This window comes from Podarcis pityusensis (assembly GCF_964106645.2).
Source record: "Podarcis pityusensis genome assembly, chromosome: 1".
NCBI classification, from domain to species: Eukaryota; Metazoa; Chordata; class Lepidosauria; order Squamata; family Lacertidae; genus Podarcis; species Podarcis pityusensis.
The window spans coordinates 72837491-72856097 of NC_138028.1; the positions used below are offsets into that span (position 1 = coordinate 72837491).

At 39.9% G+C, this 18607-nt stretch overlaps 1 protein-coding gene across 1 annotated transcript in view; it reads left to right on the plus strand.

Annotated features, from left to right (window-relative positions):
* OTOG (otogelin) overlaps positions 1 to 18607 on the plus strand; it is a 96851-nt gene that overhangs the window by 55794 nt on the left and 22450 nt on the right. The window contains exons 34-42 of the mRNA XM_080998498.1: positions 536 to 653; positions 2455 to 2534; positions 3338 to 6531; positions 7690 to 7858; positions 9274 to 9419; positions 9992 to 10081; positions 11847 to 12030; positions 15225 to 15445; positions 17476 to 17614. Of these exons, the coding sequence (XP_080854624.1) occupies positions 536 to 653; positions 2455 to 2534; positions 3338 to 6531; positions 7690 to 7858; positions 9274 to 9419; positions 9992 to 10081; positions 11847 to 12030; positions 15225 to 15445; positions 17476 to 17614 (4341 nt within the window). The remainder of the gene's footprint in view (positions 1 to 535; positions 654 to 2454; positions 2535 to 3337; positions 6532 to 7689; positions 7859 to 9273; positions 9420 to 9991; positions 10082 to 11846; positions 12031 to 15224; positions 15446 to 17475; positions 17615 to 18607) is intronic.

Consider the following 18607-nt stretch of genomic DNA (forward strand, 5'->3'; position numbering starts at 1 on the left):
AGAGAAAACTTCCTAGGAATTAAAATGCTCTACTGCTTGTGAAGAAAGAAAGCACTTTTGCGGGCACTTGAAACTCAGCCGGGATTGCTGTATACTATAAATAAATAGTATCAGCAACCTAAGTTGCTGTGTTTGTAATATGAAAACATTCCTTCCAACTGAGACAAACATAAAGGAACTCAGCACTGGATCACCCAGAGATGTAAGCCTCTTCAGTTAAGTGCAATGTGAGGACATTTAGGGAAACTGCTTCTACCTTATGAGATACTGAAAAGTCCATCAATGTTTTCTGTAGTCATTAAAAATTAAGATTGCTTCTTGCTGAAAACATTAGATTTCCAACATTTGTCCGTTGTATAACCTGTATGATCCAATACCTGTGGATCAAAGCACTGTCTACATTAGGCATCACTCATTGTGGAATACATAAAATTAGTTCAATAAGGAGTGATCATTCAATGCATAGAGGTCCAAGTAAAACTAGAATATGTGTGTGTATACACATTACATTAAAACTTTAAAATTCTATTTCTAGATACCAAGTTTAAATTTCTAGCTCACTCAACATGTGAGTGGCGCTATGACGTTTGTGCAAGCCCTTGTTTCAAAACATGCAGAGATCCTTTGGCAGAACGCTGTCAAACTGTTCCAAAGTAAGTATTTTTAAATTTTTTTTAACAACATTCTTTCTAATAGTAACTTCAGGTGGCTGAGTGCCTCTCAATTTGGAAATGTAACAGATCCATCTATAGAGAACTGTGCAGTTTCTACATACACAGGAGAATGCAACTTTGTAAATGAAAAGAAAAACAACACATATTCAGCAGCTTGGAACCATTGTATTGTATGGAATACTTATAGCAGTTGAGCGGGGGGGGGGGCGGGGAGAGAGAAAGGGCACAAAGCAGAAGTGGGGACAACTTTTTCAGCCCAAGTTGGGGGGGGCAGACAGCAGTGTGGACAATAGTAGGTGAAGCACAGAAGTATAAACTTATCAAATATAAAAACATAATAGGGCTCTCAGTCTGAATTTCCTGTATGAAGGAAGGTAAGATGCTGATGGCATACTGGTAATTCAGACTAGGAGCCCTGTTGTAATATGGAGTGATACCATTTTCTAATTTAATGTTTGTAATTTTGCAACTTATCTCCCGCCTGTGCCAAAAACATTTGTCCATCTGACTGAGCTGCCTCTTTCCATTCCAGCACATCTGTCCTTCATTCAATACTTCATAATGCTTCTTGGCCAAGAGGCCTACCCCAGCTAATGTTTGTTATCCCCTCTCCCATACCCCTGGGTCACAAATTGTCATACCAACTCATGGCAACTAAAAATACCTTGGTGCATTCTCCCTATCTTTCCTCCTAAATAGAACTTCCCCCCACTTATACGGAATAAAATTATGCTGTAATGGAGGAAGCAGCCAGATTCATAACTATAGCATTAGAAAAGTAGGAGTGCCGTCCTGAGCAGTAATTACACTGGCCAAGCATTCACTGCAAGAGTAAGAGAGATACTTTTCATATGAAAGAGGTAAAGGATACTGGTCATGACACTGACTGTATGCATAGTCAATGTTATTAATGTTATTATTACTGTTATGTTATTAATAACTGGCATTGACTTCTGAGGTTTAGAATCACACCTTTAATATCCAGTGGCCTGGACAAAACTACCTCTCCAATCGCTTCTGTTCTTGCCTCAGCTTTTCCATGCAAGGCAAATTTTTGGAAGGGCTCTGATGGGCCATCGGTGTTGGTATAAACAAACAAGGAACACAATTTTGTTCAAGCATGTAGAGGCTTTCTGCCAGTTCTAAATGGAAGTATTCATCATTGGAGAAGCATATGTTTTTGTTCCAAAGGTTACATCACATTGTTCATGAATCAGCAGGATGGCACATTCGGTCAGCCACAATGTAAGCCTGTCACAGAAACTGTGACAACAACCTGACATTTCTGCATCTTAAATGATCAAGAAATTAATAATGTAATTCACAAGCATTTAAAATAGCTTGACTGAAGTGCAGGCTAAGACAGGTTTAAGTGCAAGTATGCCTGTTCAGGTGTTTCGTCAATTGGGCTCCTAAGGAGAGCCAGTGTGGTGTAGTGGTTAAGAGCGGTAGACTCCTAATCTGGGGAACCGGGTTCGCATCTCCGCTCCTCCACATGCAGCTGCTGGGTGACCTTGGGCCAGTCACACTTCTTTGAAGTCTCTCAGCCCCACTCACCCCACAGAGTGTTTGTTGTGGGGGAGGAAGGGAAAGGAGAATGTTAGCCGCTTTGAGACTCCTTAAAGGGAGTGAAAGGCGGGATATCAAATCCAAACTCTTCTTCTTCTTCTTCTTCTTCTTCTTCTTCTTCTTCTTCTTCTATTATTCAATCCCTCTCATTCATCTCCACATGCTGTTATGTGAATAGTTACATCATCATCATTATTATTTTCTCTTTTAGGGTGGAAGGATGTGTTCCTATGTGCCCTTCACATATGGTTCTGGATGAAGTCACTCAAAGATGTGTCTATTTTGAAGACTGTACGTAGAACACATTTCATATTATGTTTAGATAAAATTCAAAATACAGTGCTATGATTCCTTTCAGTATCTTGTACAGGGTTCAGGATCTCGATCATGGGCCTAATAACACCCCCTTCCTACTTCTTCCTAACCATTGCAAGTCCCCTGCTAGTTTAGTTCCATTCTGCTTTTGTAGTCCATCAGCCGCAGCTAGCTTTCTAAGGGATCTAGGGGGGAAATGCATGTCAATCCCCATAATATACCATACTTAAAATCTTCTATTCCTTGAAGAAGCTCAGGATAGCATACAAAGAGTTATCCCATTTCCCCAATAAACAATCCTGTCAAGTAGGATAGGCCTAGTAACTTCATGGCTGAGCAGGGATGGAACTGGGTCCAAGTCCAACATGCTATCCACTATATGACTTCCATTAGTTTTCTTCTGACTGGAGTAGACATATATGGAAATATGTGTTACTCCGGAAAAGGAACTACCTGGGAATAAGAACATATATTCTGAAGGTTACCTTACTTGGTATACGCGAAAAGTTGTTGTTTTCATCCAAAGCCTTCACAAAATAAATAGGCAGTCATAGAAATCATTACATTTACATTTTTGTGGTGTCAAATTAGGTTTTGAAACATTAAAATTGAACCAAGTTTTTCCCATTTTAAAACATAATTTCCTGACCAAGAAGACATGTTAAAGTTGGAAATTGTTTCTTTAATACTGTTCTTCACATTTATTCCTTTTGGTGCATATTTATGAGCCTATATTATTACAGGTCTGGAAAGTAGCACCCATGTTTGTTTTATTTCAGGCATTGAACCTACAGCTGATCTTCGAATTCTATCATCCACTGTAAAGACACATACAACGTCTGGGGCTCATCAAACTTCTGCAATAATGCTGAGTAAAGAACTAACTTTATCTCCTAGGCCAATATCAAAGGACAGAGAAACAACACAGGCATTCAAGTGGCAATTTACTCCAACTAAATTTTCTTCTCTTTTGTTGCCAAATATTACAGTTTTAGCCATATCTGCAACATCAAATGCTTCAACATATTCAGCTTTTGGTACCAGCTCAATGCCAGTAGTTTCACACCCAGTATCTGATATTAGCCTCCCTTTTGCTGTTCCTCCACCTACAACTGTGGCAGTTACGGAGTCTTTGCCTGGTAAACAGACAATTAGTACAACAGTCCCTTCTATATCTATAGCAACTGAATCAAAAATTAAATTAATTTCTACTTCACCTATTATTGTGCTGCCATCAATGCTTACAGTTGCTAAATCACCAGCCATAACTAAAATAGCACTAGATAAAAAAGTAACAGGTGCTCAACTCCCCCCAACAGAGGAAACAGAAAGAGAACTTGAAGGTATTACAGAAGGCAAGATTTCTTCAACACCAAAGACGGAAAGAACAAGTCAATTTTTTACCAAAGCCCCATTGCCATCTTTGGAAATGTCTTCCTATGCCCCCACAGTGAATCAAACAACAGACAGAACAATGCTGGGTGTAAGTCAACTGACTGTAACAGATGCAAATATCACTGTAGCTCCGTTTTCTACTTTATCTACTGTTTTATCAACAGTAAGGCCTGTTGGAAAGCCAATTCCTTCAGAAACAACAAAAACAACAGTTGCTTTAATCAAAGAAGGAGTTAAAACCACATTTATTACAGTACCTCCAGCACTAACGCAACCCACCACCACAGTCCCGACACATACAAGTGGTTTTCCAGTTTCTACTGTTAAAAAGGAAATAGCACAAACAACATCAAGCATTATGCACCCCCCAAGTACTTTTTCTCATTTATATTCAGCTACGACTCTAAGACGTAGTACTTCTGGCAAACTAACTGGAGTGCCTGGTACAACTTCGCCAACTTTAATAGACTCAAAAGAATTTTTAGAGACAGGATTGACAAGTGCATATTCACCATTTATTCAACCAAATGTGACAGAAGCAATGACTGTTCTGTATACCCAGTATCCCACTTCATCACACGCTATGACAGTTACACCCCTCTCTACCAAAATAAGTTCTAAAATGACGGTTCTGCCAGAATCAGTCGCCGATAAAACATCAACAGAATACAGAACACCTTCGTCCCTGGAAACTACAAAAGTGAGTGTTGTACCTTATTCTGTTGGTGTGACAAAAGTGGAAACAGCAAAATCTGATTTGACAAAGGAAGCCGCAGCTATGGGTGTCCTAGTTCCATTGGTAACTAAAAAAATTGAACCAGTTCAAACAACTGAATTTCTGTATCCTATGACTGATACAGAAAGAGTGAAATTGTACCCTGGAACAGCAGAGTCAGAAAAGGCCACTGCAGAGTCAGAAAAAACCACTACAAAAAAACCTTCCATTATTTTGCTTCCAGTGTCCATTTCTACAGCAAAGAGTCCGATGGCATCATCACCTGAAGTGCGAGTTACCAGTGCTGATACTCACCTTCCAATAACAGCAAAGACTACATCATTTTTTTCAGAGTTTCCTCTTACTACAAAGCTGCTAAGCACAGTTGCTCCAGAATTGACAATAACAGAAGCTTTAGGTGCCACTGATGCTACTATACTGCCATACTCTGAACTGAGCAGCCAACCATCAACCTTTAAAGAAGTAGCATCAACCAAAGTAGTATCAACCCTCTCTTCCTCTATTGCTCTTCCTCTAACAACACTTCCAACCACACTTTACCTGGCAGAAAAAACAGTTCTCCCATTAACACATAAAATACCTGAAACAGCAGCCACTGCAGGGCAGCTAATTGAGATAACACAACCATCCATAACTTCCAAGGCTACTTCATCTGTTCCTACTTCTCCAGTGGAAAGGTTTTCTTCCCGTATGAAAGAAGAATCCACTGTTCCACATTTTATCCCCCAAACGACAGGAAAACTTGATTATTCACCACCTTCTAAAGATTACTTAACAACCAAGGGAAGTACTGCAGCCTATCATTTTCCAGTTGAACTGCTGAGAACAAGTATCCACCCCCAAATTGTTTTTAGTACAACAGAGTCAGCAACCAAATTTGCAGTGCCCTCCACATTCCAAAGTACTCCACTACCAGGGATTCCTCTTTCTACTGTATCACTCACTTCAGTGCTTTCACCAGAAGTTCCTTTAACAAGTGAAAAAAAAGTAACCCAAACAGGTTTTTTGCCATTGTCTACAATAAAAGAAGTAGTGGAGTTATTTCCTACTGAAAAGTCAAAACTTGAGCTCCCGACCACAAAGAAAGCACTGTCTCCTTCTCAAACACTTACAGCATCTAGTACTTTATTTCATGAATCAGAACCAGCATCTCCTTCATTGTTTATACTGGAAGTACCAGAAACCTCAGCTGTGAGTCCAACAGACTCACAAGAGGTGGCATTTTTAACACCAATACAATCAACAGCGTTTACATCTATGAGCAAAAGTGCCACAGAGAAGATTTCTGTTTTGTCTAAGCAAGTGCCACTTTCTACCATTTCTTTCAGTTCCACACTCCCTGCGTCTAGAGTGACACCAGCTACCCCACATTTAACAACTACGACTGAGTCAGCACCGCTTGGGATCAGTGGTCTCACAACACGGAGTGTCACTAAATCATTAGCAGAAAAGACAGCAGGGATAAAAGAATTCATGACAACATCCTTATTTTCAGTGCCCTCCATTGCTTTAGAAACAAAGAGCATCACATTGTCAGAGACTGATGGGCAATTAGTGGTTACAAAGCTTCCTGTATCACGTCCGCTCGCTGAACATTCATCTACCTCTCCAGCTTCACTTGGTTCTACTGTCCTAACTACAATAGCCAAAGAACCATCTGTCATGGAGATGTCCACACCTTCATCAAGTTCTTTGTTGATACCACCACTACCTCCAAATGCTACAGGAGTCAGACCAGTTCCCGCATATTTATCAGGATTAACCACTGTTGAAATGGTCTCAGGAGTTACAGCAGCAGCTTTCATGCCATCTAAAGAAACAGCAACACCGCCAACATGTGTAGTGAGTACCATAGATAATTCCCCCCCCCCCAACCATATGAGTGATTTCTGTATCATATATATAACTCGTGGATCTCATTTACTGATGGATATGAAATGAAGGTGGCTTGGTTCCTAACTGCTCATGGAGTGACATATTTTTGCCTCTTTATCTCACTTTGTGACATGAAATTCATCTCATCACAGTGGCCTGCATTGTGGTATAGAGATGGAGAACTTTCAACAATATTCCGGGACATACATATGCTTGTAGAATGTACGTTACATTTAAGAAGTCAAAGATTTAGCTCAGATTATAAAATTCACTACCCCCCCACTAATCCAGAAGTTGCTTTGTATGTTTCAAAAATAATTTGCAAGATATAATTACAGATTCTAGTTATCATTAAGAATTGATACATTGATAAGCTAATCTATTAGGGCCATACTTGCCACTAATCTGTATTTAGCAGAACATCTTTCTTTTCTTTTCTTTTAAAAAGCCCTCACTATGCTATATGATATTCTAGCCATTATTGTCACATTATTCTCCAGGTTCAATTAATTTTGAAAGGTAGTTGTGTATAGTGTGAGAAAATCTGACTGTTGTTTTCTCTGATTCAGCAGTTAACATGTATGGCCAACACTCATAAGTGTCAATTAGCACAACCAAAGTTTATTACATCACATTGAGCTTATAAAGTTGTCAAATGCTTTAATTCTAGATATTTTACAGACCATCTCCTCTACTGCATGATCTGCATCTCTTTGACCAGCCTCTTATTATTGCTCTCCACGTGTAAAATATTATTGATGAAAGAATGCAAATTATGTATTCTGAGTAGCTGAACCCCTGAGTAACTTTGGTCTTTAGACGCTTGTCCCAAATAGCAAGGCAACATAATCCTTGAAATATGTCCATACTCTCAAATTTATAATGTTTCATGACTATCCTCAGTTTCCAGTTTTTCCTTTTTATTATATTGATTCATTGCATTTATCTGTGTGCCATTTGAAAGATTTCATGTTTCTGCTTTTTAATGGTACTACAAGAATTGACTTTAAAAGGGCATTCAGTAGTTTGGTATACTGAACTTCTTGTTTTCAGTGAATATTTATTTATTGAATATCACCTTATTTTGATAAGAATAGTAACCTATGTTTTCTAAATATGTCTTAGCCAATCACAGAGAATGAGTGCATAAAGCACATTTGCTTAGATGGACAACTAATCCAAGTTAACAAATCACAGAACTGTCCATACAATGCGACACAACCCAGCTGTGGATTTCTTGGATTTGGTGTTCAGATTAATGGAGATAAATGCTGCCCCAAGTGGGAATGTGCATGTAAGTTTTATCCATAATGTATTTATTTTAAAATTGCATTACTTTGATAGTTTGATTACGCTAAAACATTTGTGTAAATGGAACAAATAGTGAGATTTATATATGGGCCTATTAATTGCTGACATGATGCAGACAGAAAATATTTTTAAGTATCAATTTCATAAAAAGAAATAAGCATGATCATCTACCGCAGTACACTAAAGAAGCAGACTAAAAAGCAGAATGACTTATGTGGGATGCTGTAAATCCAAAGAACGAGAGAATAGTCACGATCCCATTACAGCAAAATATTTGTTTCCAAGGACAAGCAATAGATTTATTTATTTTTTAGGACAGAACACCAGCAGCAAAACATGCGACCCTTAATGCCTGTAAATACAAAAATTGTTGAAAGATCCTTTTTCAGAAGAACTAGTTCAGATTCATCTGTTATGGAGAGGCTTCACACAATTTATGTAATGGGTTGGATCCAGAGTGTCCAGGAGCGAGTCTCACTCCTGTTTGAGCGATGTGTTTCGCTAAGTTTACTACAATATATTCTATGTGGGGTTTCCCTTGTACTTGAGCCAGAAGCTGCAGTTAGTGCAGAATATTGCAGCATGAGAGGTCTTGTCAGCATATAACACCTGGGATCAGAGATTTGCACGGGTTGCTAATTTGCTACCTGAGTCCAAAGTGTTACTATTAGCACACAAAGCCCTTAACAACTTACCTACAAGATTGCCTTACCCCACATGTGCCTCCTTGAGCAATTGGCAGAACTGGCACTACAACAGGTGCCAAATAATACCCATTCCGCATCTGTAAGTATTCGGTTGTTTAGTGTGGCATCACCTGCACTTTGGAACTCACTGCCTATTGAGATCCAGCAGGCACCTTCACTGTACTCTTTTTGGCACCTGCAAAGAAAGGGTTGTTCTTTAGACAAGCCTATCTAGATGCTTAGCAAGTTGAGGTGATTTTAATATGTTTTAGGATTTTAACTTCTGTATGCTTTAAAGCAGGCAAGCCAAACTTGGCCCTCCATCTGTTTTGGGACTACAACTTCCATCATCCTTAGCTAACAGGACCAGTGGTCAGGAATGATGGGAATTTGGCCATGCCTGCTTTAAAGTATGGTTGTGATTTTTTTCTATATTTTATTGTTTCATCTTTTTTCAAATCACTTTGAGGTTTTTACAATCAAGCAGTGTATAAATGTTATGAAATAAATACATAATGAATAAGTTAAATCATTGATTTCAAGGGTCTGCTTTGACTTCATTGCAGTTAATCCTTTATATGTTAACGACCTATATCTAACATAAAGGAACTAAGCAAGCTATTTTAATGACTTAGATTCAGTTTATAGTGCTTGATAGTTAGCTTTTTATTTCATAAAATAAGTTAAATAAGTCCTTATTTTGTTTGATCAGGTCGATGTACACTCTTCTCTGATCTGAGCTTTATCACCTTTGATGGGCACCATTTGGCTTTATTTAAGGAAGCATCCTATGTCATCAGCCAAACTCAAGATGAAACTATAAGCATCCACATCAGTGACTGCAGCAAGATTCATATGGTAATGGGCCTTGTGGAATTTTGTTGTTTATTGAGTATGTCAAGGATCATAAACAAGTGCAGTTATGCTGCTGCATATAAAAGTATGCAATTTTTTGCTGTTTCGCATTAATGCAGGCATAGGCAGACTCAGCCCTCCAGATGTTTTGCGACTACAACTCCCATCATTCCTAGCTAACAGGACCAGTGGTCAGGGATGATGGGAATTGTAGTCACAAAACATCTGGAGGGCCGAGTTTGCCTATGTCTGCATTAATGCAATGTGACTGATGACATTGTTTTCTGTATTCTTATAGAAACCTTAAATGTCACACTCAATTGATGGTTTATGTAACTAGCTATATGGACCTCTCATCATCCTCAAGGCTGTAGAATATAGGAGCTTTGAGGGTGGGAACTGCTTAGTTTGGCATTTTCCAGCTCTTTAAATGTTTAAACCTATTCTAAAAAAGCAGAGGGTAGAATTATCTGGGGGAAGATTTTCTACTGAGTATATGTATAGTATATGTATGTTGCATTTAACCATGGAATAAGCTGACGTGTTATTTTGATTTGGTTCTTATCTTCATTCAGGGCATTTTAACCTCTACTAAGCTGTGCCTGGCAATGTTAAATTTAACATATATGTCTAACCAGATTACCATTGACCGCTTAAACAGAAAGGTAAAGTTTATTTCTTCTGTTATAATTCTCATTCAAGTATCCTATTTTAGATTCCTAGAATTTACATGCATGTAGCTTTGTTGAGAATTGCGACTCTAGTAATAGAACTGATACTTTTCAAGAGGAGGACACATGTAACAGCCTTTTATTATTTGCATTCTGCATATGCAGTAAAACTGGAACAGGTCTAGTATTTTTTGTGCTGTTCATATTGATTTTCTGCTTCCTGTACTACATTTTTAGAGATGATATTCCTTATGATCTTGTGAAGCAGCTTCTGAGAAGTTCATCTCATGTTGGCTCCAAAGAAATCACACATTTATTCACCCAGTGTCCTGAAGGCATTAGACCATGGGTAGGAAACCTCAGGCCTAGGAGCCAGATATGGTCCTCAGTGCCTTTTGATATGGCCCTTGAGTCTTTACCAAGTCACACTTGGTAAGTTTCTGCCAGGTCACACCAGGTCATCGTCTGGCCTGTCCTCTAGTGATTTTCATACTCCGCAAGTGTCTCAGAAAAACTGAGACATCCTGTTTCTTATTGTGAGAGGATGGCAGCCATTTTGGTTGCCATGATATTGTGTTATTTCTCTCCCCAATAGGTGCTTTGGGGGGACCATGATCTAATGCGGCACCCCAAAACACATGCCCCATGGCATGAAATTGGGCGAGATCATGGCAACCAAAATGACCACCATGCTCTCATGATAGAAAACAGGAAGATGGCATCCGGGAAGATGGTGTCCTGGATTTTGGCTTCAAAGTGTTGGAGGGCATGGATTTTATCTGCCTGTAATGTGTCCTTAAATATGATAATTCTTCTTGTTTGCCTGGATGGAAGATGGAGAGTGGTGTGTGTCTGGCTATAACCCCTTTTGGCACACCTACCACTGTAGTAATAATAATAATAATAATAATAACAATAATCATAATTATTTATTTATTTATTACTTACTTATACCCCGCCCATCTGGCTAGGTTTCCTCAGCCACTCTGGGCGGCTTCCAACAGTAGATTAAAAATACATTATGTGATCCCTGGAAAGTTGCTCCTCAGGGAATGTGGCACTTTCACTGCAAAAGTTTTCATCCCTGCACAGATTGGAGGCCTGACCCACCACTCAAATGCAACACATGTGTTGATTTGATTTTGCCATCTAGTTTGGACTGCAGAAGGGACGCGGGTGGCGCTGTGGGTAAAACCTCAGTGCCTAGGACTTGCCGATCGCATGGTCGGCGGTTTGAATCCCCGCGGCGGGGTGAGCTCCCGTCGTTCGGTCCCAGCTCCTGCCCACCTAGCAGTTCAAAAGCACCCCTAAGTGCAAGTAGATACTGTAAATAGGTACCGCTTTATAGCGGGAAGGTAAACGGCGTTTCTGTGTGGGGCGCTGGTGCTGGCTCGCCAGAGCAGCTTCGTCACGCTGTCCACGTGACCCGGAAGTGTCTGCGGACAGTGCTGGCCCCCAGCCTCTTAAGTGAGATGGGTGCACAACCCTAGAGTCGGACACGACTGGCCCGTACAGGCAGGGGTACCTTTACCTTTTACCTTGGACTGCAGAAATAGGGAAGTTGTTAAGCACCTGATAAGCAAAATACACAAGCTGTATAGGTCTGCATTAGACAATGTTTGACTAGCACAGTGCATGTAAATTTCATTTCAATTATTTTTATGTTTTGTGGAGGGCTGGGCGAAATATTGCGAAAACATAGTTTTATGGCAAAGCTTAAATCTTACTGTTTGCTAAAATAAGTATGTATATTCTCCAGATAGCTGTCAACTCAAGATATGCATGGCCCACTGTTACAAAATATGGATTTAAGATTGAGGACAATGGCTTCATGTATATTATTGAAACTCCGACAAATACTAAAATTCAGTGGTTTCATACCACTGGGGTGATGGTAATAGAACTTAATGCAACCAGTGATCCAAAAGCAATGGGACTGTGTGGTAAGCAACTTTAGTAAGATTGTGATGTTACATCTGGTAAATGTGGGAAGTGCTCCACACTTGGTTTTTCACAACTTTTGTTAGAGCATGTATAGTAAGGTTAAAGATATTCAGAAGACAGAAAATGAAAATATGATTATTTTGGAAGCTGCTACTCTGTTGATTACTGAAGTGATTAAAATGATTCAGGAAGAGAGAGAAAATGCCAGGTTTGCCAATCGATAAACTGCAGGCTGGTTTTAATCCCTTGGGGATCAGATTTCAGGTAGCCGTGGATAAGGCAAGTTTGCTTCCTAATTTAGAGCATTTGAAACCGAGGCATGAATGCTGAAGCAACATGGAAGTAAATAGGACTGCAATAAAGAGAAAATGTATCTTACTGAACTTTCCATAAAGCAAAGAAAAAAAATAATGCTTAGAGATTTGTTGCCTACTCTGTGCTAACATAGAGGTTACTAAGTAGAATGTAATACAAGGGTCCAATTTTTAATAATTGGTGGAATTTCAAATAAATGTCAAATAAATGTGTTTTCCCCAAAACACACACACACACACACACACACACACACACACGACTGGGAAAGGGAATAATGGAGATCAGAATTCTTCTTTGCTACTGAGAATAGAAGAAAGGTGTGAACATAGTCAATAATTAATTAATTAATTAATTATTAATTGCATTTTTATACCAGCCTTCCTCAATGTTGAGCTCATAGTACAGTAAGACTAAAACAGCAATTACATAAATCAAGTCTGCTGGATTAGACCAATAGCCCAGCTAGTTCAGCATCCTGCGCTAACAACGGCCAACCAGATGCCTATGGGAAGCCCCAAAATAAATACACACCCATCCTATAAAACATGCATTAGTTACTTAAAAACAAAATTAAAACAATGCTGCGAAATCCTTTTGAATAGAGATGCATATGATCAAACCTAGAGTTTTGTAGAAGCCAAGCTGGTGGGACTAAGGTACAGTCATCTGACCTACCTTGCAACCACTCATGGAGCAGAATGTCTGGAGGGTCACCCCTTCCATTGTACAGCTCAAAACACTGTACATATCCTCAGGGCGCATTATATTTAGTCATACATTTTATTGGAACACCAGTTATTCACTTAGAATCAGTCCAAGTTACAGAATTAGTTCAGATATATGGGTACCAAAAAGCTCGCAGCTCATAAAGGTTATGCTGGAATTGCTCTTAAGCCTGTTTGGTATGTGCACATGGCTTCATTCTTTCTGGAAGTTCTAACCTTGGATGATATGTTTGGTATAGGCTCTTGGAAGCATGATATCTATTGATATAAATCTTAGCTTTGACACTTGAATTATCGTTGCTGGAAGGCTTGGATGCAAAGTCCATCATTACAGTGGCTAGCTTGCCAAGTTTCATAAAGGGCAAATATGTGTAGCAACAGTATGAAATATCAGTGATACTTAGTCAGATTTCAATGCATGCAAACAGTAATGTTCCTACAGAGAAGAGGCGCTTGAAATAAATGTTAGCACTATTTGTTCTTATTCTGAGTTGTTAGTTTGACTAGTTTCTAATTTATTTTTTCTTAATGTCAGTTTTAAATTTTAAAGTATAAATTGAGAAAAGGCAATGCTTTAATGGACTTCGCATATGCCAAAGTCTTAACCATGGTTTCTTACTTAAAGCTGCCTTGCTTTAGAAAATCCAGATAAATACTTACTTGGTAATACATTCCATTGAAGTTGATGTGACTGACTTGAAATTAAGCTTGATTAGGAATGAAATGCTAGACAGAACTTGATTGAACAAGACATTTTATGATAGATTCTAGAATCTAGAAGGCCACAATAGGATGCTTATTAAAATGCTATCCACTTCACTGTGCTTCATCTCTTTCCTGTACCCACCTTGCATTTCTGCAAAGCAGTCTCCCCCACCCCAGAAGTTTAGTCCTATTTCATAAAAGAGGGAATATTTTAAATAAAGGAAAGTTGGCCTAAAGCAGCTATGTAAAAACAGCTGCTGCTAGACTGCACATATGATAGAGAAGGGTGGTAGTTCAGTGACAGAATATGTGTTTGGCATGCAAAAGGTCCCTGGTTCAGTGCCTGCCATTCTCAAGAAGAGCTTAGGAAAAAATACTGTCTGAAATCCTGGAGATTGCCAGTCAATCTAGACTCTAACCAGTACTGAACCCAGTACCCCCAGTACCCAGCACTGCCAGTCAATCTAGACTCTAACCAGTACTGAACCCAGTACCCCCAGGGGTTACTCAATAGGACGTAGTACCCATCTCTATTTTGGTTAAAAAGTGTGACACTTACTGTAACAACTTCATGGTGAGTACTGGCACCTACTTTTCTAGGAGAAAAACTCAGAGTGGATCCAATATAATCTTGCTTCCTACATCCTTAAATAGTACTAGGGGTTGACACAGAATGTACTTTTCAAATTGACAATTATTCTCCCCCAATCATGAGATATTTCATAAAGAATTATCAGACTAATTAACCATTTTTATATTGCATAGATACATTACTGTATTCTTATTAATTTTTAATATATTTATTACATTTGTATACCACCCATATAACTAAGTTCTGTGGACGGTGTACAATGACATTAAAGTGTGCAATTCAAAGCAGACACAATGAACCACCAGAGCTAATTATAAAAAAATCACAATAGCAAAAAATATATATGTAAAACCAGCTTATACTGTTAAAAACAGTATAAAACCAGCAAGAGGGAAGCTTGGTGCAAAGTTTTAATGCACCATATATGTCTTTTGAGAGATCTTGCAGGATTGTACTTTATAGGACACTATGGTTCCAGCTGTTAGGGCTGGTCTGCATGTATTGTTTATCATACAGAGGCTGCTTAAAATGCCTCCATGTCTAGGTTTTCCTGTGCCAATGCCAAAATATAGAGACTCGGTTGCCATGCTATATTTTGGCATTAGGTGGCATTAGGTGGGCCTCAAACTATGCTATATGGAGATTTTGGTCAGCAGCTGTTGCTAATACAGTGGAGATTCTTCACATAAATTGCAAATACAAGCTCAGTGTAATGTAACAGCCATGGGGTTAAAGTCATTACGCAGAGGGTGTTTCAAGCAGCCACTCTGTGATTAGCATAATACTGATGCCAGTCCTAAAATACCATAGTATGTAGATGGAGATATGCTAATCTGTATATTGTACTCTTGTGCAGGCTTCTGTGATGGAATCTCAGCAAATGATCTCATGCTACCCAACAGGACCGTCGTAAGCACTGTGGGTGCTTCAGTTGTTTTCACAGATAGCTGGCAGGTGCCAAACACCTTGAAGTATATTGGAGAACAGAGAATCCATGAAACTAACTGTTCAGTCACAGATTGTTCCCTTTGTTTAAACACGTTATTGAACCAAACCTTCAGCAGCTGCCATCCTTACGTATGTTATCTTTTGATCCTCTGTTTGAATTAAATTCATATGTTTTTGTTAATATTTAAGGAGTCAAAAGTATTTACCGTATTTTATGGGTTGTTCCCCTGACAAACAACTTTGCCTATTTCACATATCAACCGAGTGATTATTCAACAATAATAATTCCAGGGAAATTATGATAGGCTGCATATAGCTTCAGAACCATTGAGCTTTTAGGAGAGTACAGGTACTGTACTACATATATTAGAAACAGATAAATCAGAACATTTAATAAAGCATTGGTATGATTGCTTTTCGTATTTTTTAATACTCCACTAATGCCAGCAGCAGACAGCATTGTAAGACTGCTCTTACCAGGAGGTAGAGGGGGAAGGGCAAAGTGTCAGTGATACTTACATGGCTCAAACATGCCAGGAGTAGCAGTCTTCCTTGTGGCCTTGACCCTCCACCTCTACTTCATAGTAAGCAGCAGTGATGTCATTGTCCAGAGGTTGGGTGAGCAGTCCCCCATCACATCATCTGCTACTAATATTCTCTAGCAACTAGTGATTATTTTCTGGGTTTGACATTAGCACCTTTACAGGGTGCAGCAACATGTCAAAGATGTGTCAACCATGTACAGTGGTGCCCCGCAAGACGAATGCCTCGCAAGACTGAAAACCCGCTAGACGAAAGGGTTTTCCGTTTTGGAGGTGCTTCGCAAAACGAATTTCCTATGTGCTTGCTTCGCAAGACGAAAATGTCTTGCGAGTTCCTGCGGGGTTTTTTTCCTCCCCCCCCCCCTTTTTCCCAAGCCGCTAAACTGCTTATCAGCTGATGGCTAAGCCGCTTATCAGCTGATCTTTAAGCCGCTTAACAGCTGATGCTAAGCCGCTTATCAGCTGATCTTTAAGCCGCTTAACAGCTGATGCTAAGCCGCTTATCAGCTGATCGTTAAGCCGCTTATCAGCTGATCTTTAAGCCGGCTAAGCTGCTAATACTCTAGTGCTAAGCCGCTAAACCTCTAATGGGCTTGCTTCGCAAGACGAAAAAACCCGCAAGACGAAGAGACTCGCGGAACGGATTCTTTTCGTCTTGCGAGGCACCACTGTACCCCTCTAAAAGGACTACTTATAGCACATATAATTTGTCATCATCTTGGAGGTGCTTCTTCAACTGCCAGAGAAATTGTCCAACATTTGCCATACCTAATTGCATGTGAACTTTATCTCTTGAAGTGACCAGCTGGGGAACACAAAGCATTTTTGTTTTACTGTGTCCTGATGACATTTTGGGCCCAATAAAATTGTATTTTTGTGTACCTAGAGGTTTCCTCTCCTCTTACAGCCACCATGCACATAATAATAATAATAATAATAATAATTTTTTTTATTTATATCCCGCCCTCCCCAGCCGAAGCCGGACTCAGGGCGGCTGACAACAATAAAACAGTACAAGAGTACAGCATAAACAACACTCTAAAATCATTCATTATAAAATTAATTAATTCAAGCCACTGGCAACCATTGGGCCAGAGCTCTGCGAAGATTGCCGAAGGAGGGAGTCAGGCTGTGCCCTGGCCAAAGGCCTGGTGGAACAGCTCTGTCTTGCAGGCCCTGCGGAAAGATGTCAAGTCCCGCAGGGCCCTAGTTTCTTGTGACAGAGTGTTCAACTAAAGCCCTGGCTCTAGTTGAGGCCAGCCTAACTTCTCTGTGGCCTGGGACCTTCAAGATGTTTTTATTTGAAGACCGTAAGTTTCTCTGTGGGGCATACCAGGAGAGGCGGTCCCGTAGGTACGAGGGTCACTATTATACATCATGTTGCGGATGAGGGCTGAGGAAGAGAGAGAGTGAGAGGCACTTGTTTATGGCTGGCTTTACAGTGAGCTTATCACAGATGCAAGTTTATAATTAGGGGCTTCCTAGAATTGTGGTGACTCTGTCTTTTACCCATTAAACTGCACCAACTTCTATTTGGCATCAAACACCTAATGATGATCTTTTTTTCCTCCAGTTATCCACCAGTAATCAAGTTAAGACTTTTATTTTTGTGTTAAGGTTTCTCCAGATTCCTTTTGTGATATGTGGGTCCAAGATAAAGAATACATTCAGAATCCATGTATAGCACTGGCTGCTTATGTTGCAACATGTAACAAATTTAACATCTGTATAGAATGGAGGAATTCTGATTATTGCTGTAAGTACTTCACATCAAAGACACTGTGTTTGCTGTTGATGGCAGTAGCTATAATGATGATGATAATAGTTTTCCTCAGCCACTCTGGGTGGCTTACAGCATATCAGAAAACATAATAAAAACATCACGCATTAAAAACTTCCTGATACAGGGCTGCCTTCAAATGGCTTCTAATAGTTGTGTAATTCTTTATCTCCTTGACATCTGACGGGAGGGCGTTCCACAGGGAGGGAGACACTGCCGAGAAGACCCTCTGCCTGGTTTCCTGTAACTTTGCTTCTCGCAGTGAGGAAACCAGGAGAAGGCTCTCGGAGGAGGACCTCAGTGTCCGGGCTGAGTGATGGGGTGGAGATACTCCTGCAAGAAGGCCGTTTAGGTCTTCAAAGGTCGAACAGCTCTTACTGTCAGGAAGTTCTTCCTAATGTTTAGGTGGAATCTTCTTTCTTGTAGTTTGGATCCATTGCTCCATGTCCGCTTCTCTGGAGTAGCAGAAAACAACCTTTCTCCCTCCTCTATGTGACATCCTTTTATATATTTGAACATGGCTATCACATCACCCCTTAACCTCCTCTTCTCCAGGCTAAACATGCCCAGCTCCCTTAGCCGTTCCTCATAAGGCATCATTTCCAGGCCTTTGACCATTTTGGTTGCCCTCCTCTGGACACGTTCCAGTTTGTCAGTGTCCTTCTTGAACTGTGGTGCCCAGAACTGGACACAGTACTCCAGGTGAGGTCTGACCAGAGCAGAATACAGTGGCACTATTACTTCCCTTGATCTAGATGCTATACTCCTATTGATGAGGCCCAGAATTGCATTGGCTTTTTTAGCTGCCGCGTCACACTGTTGGCTCATGTCAAGTTTGTGGTCAACCAAGACTCCTAGATCCTTTTCACATGTACTGCTCTCAAGCCAGGTGTCACCCATCTTGTATTTGTGCCTCTCATTTTTTTTGCCCAAGTGCAATACTTTACATTTCTCCCTGTTAAAATTCAT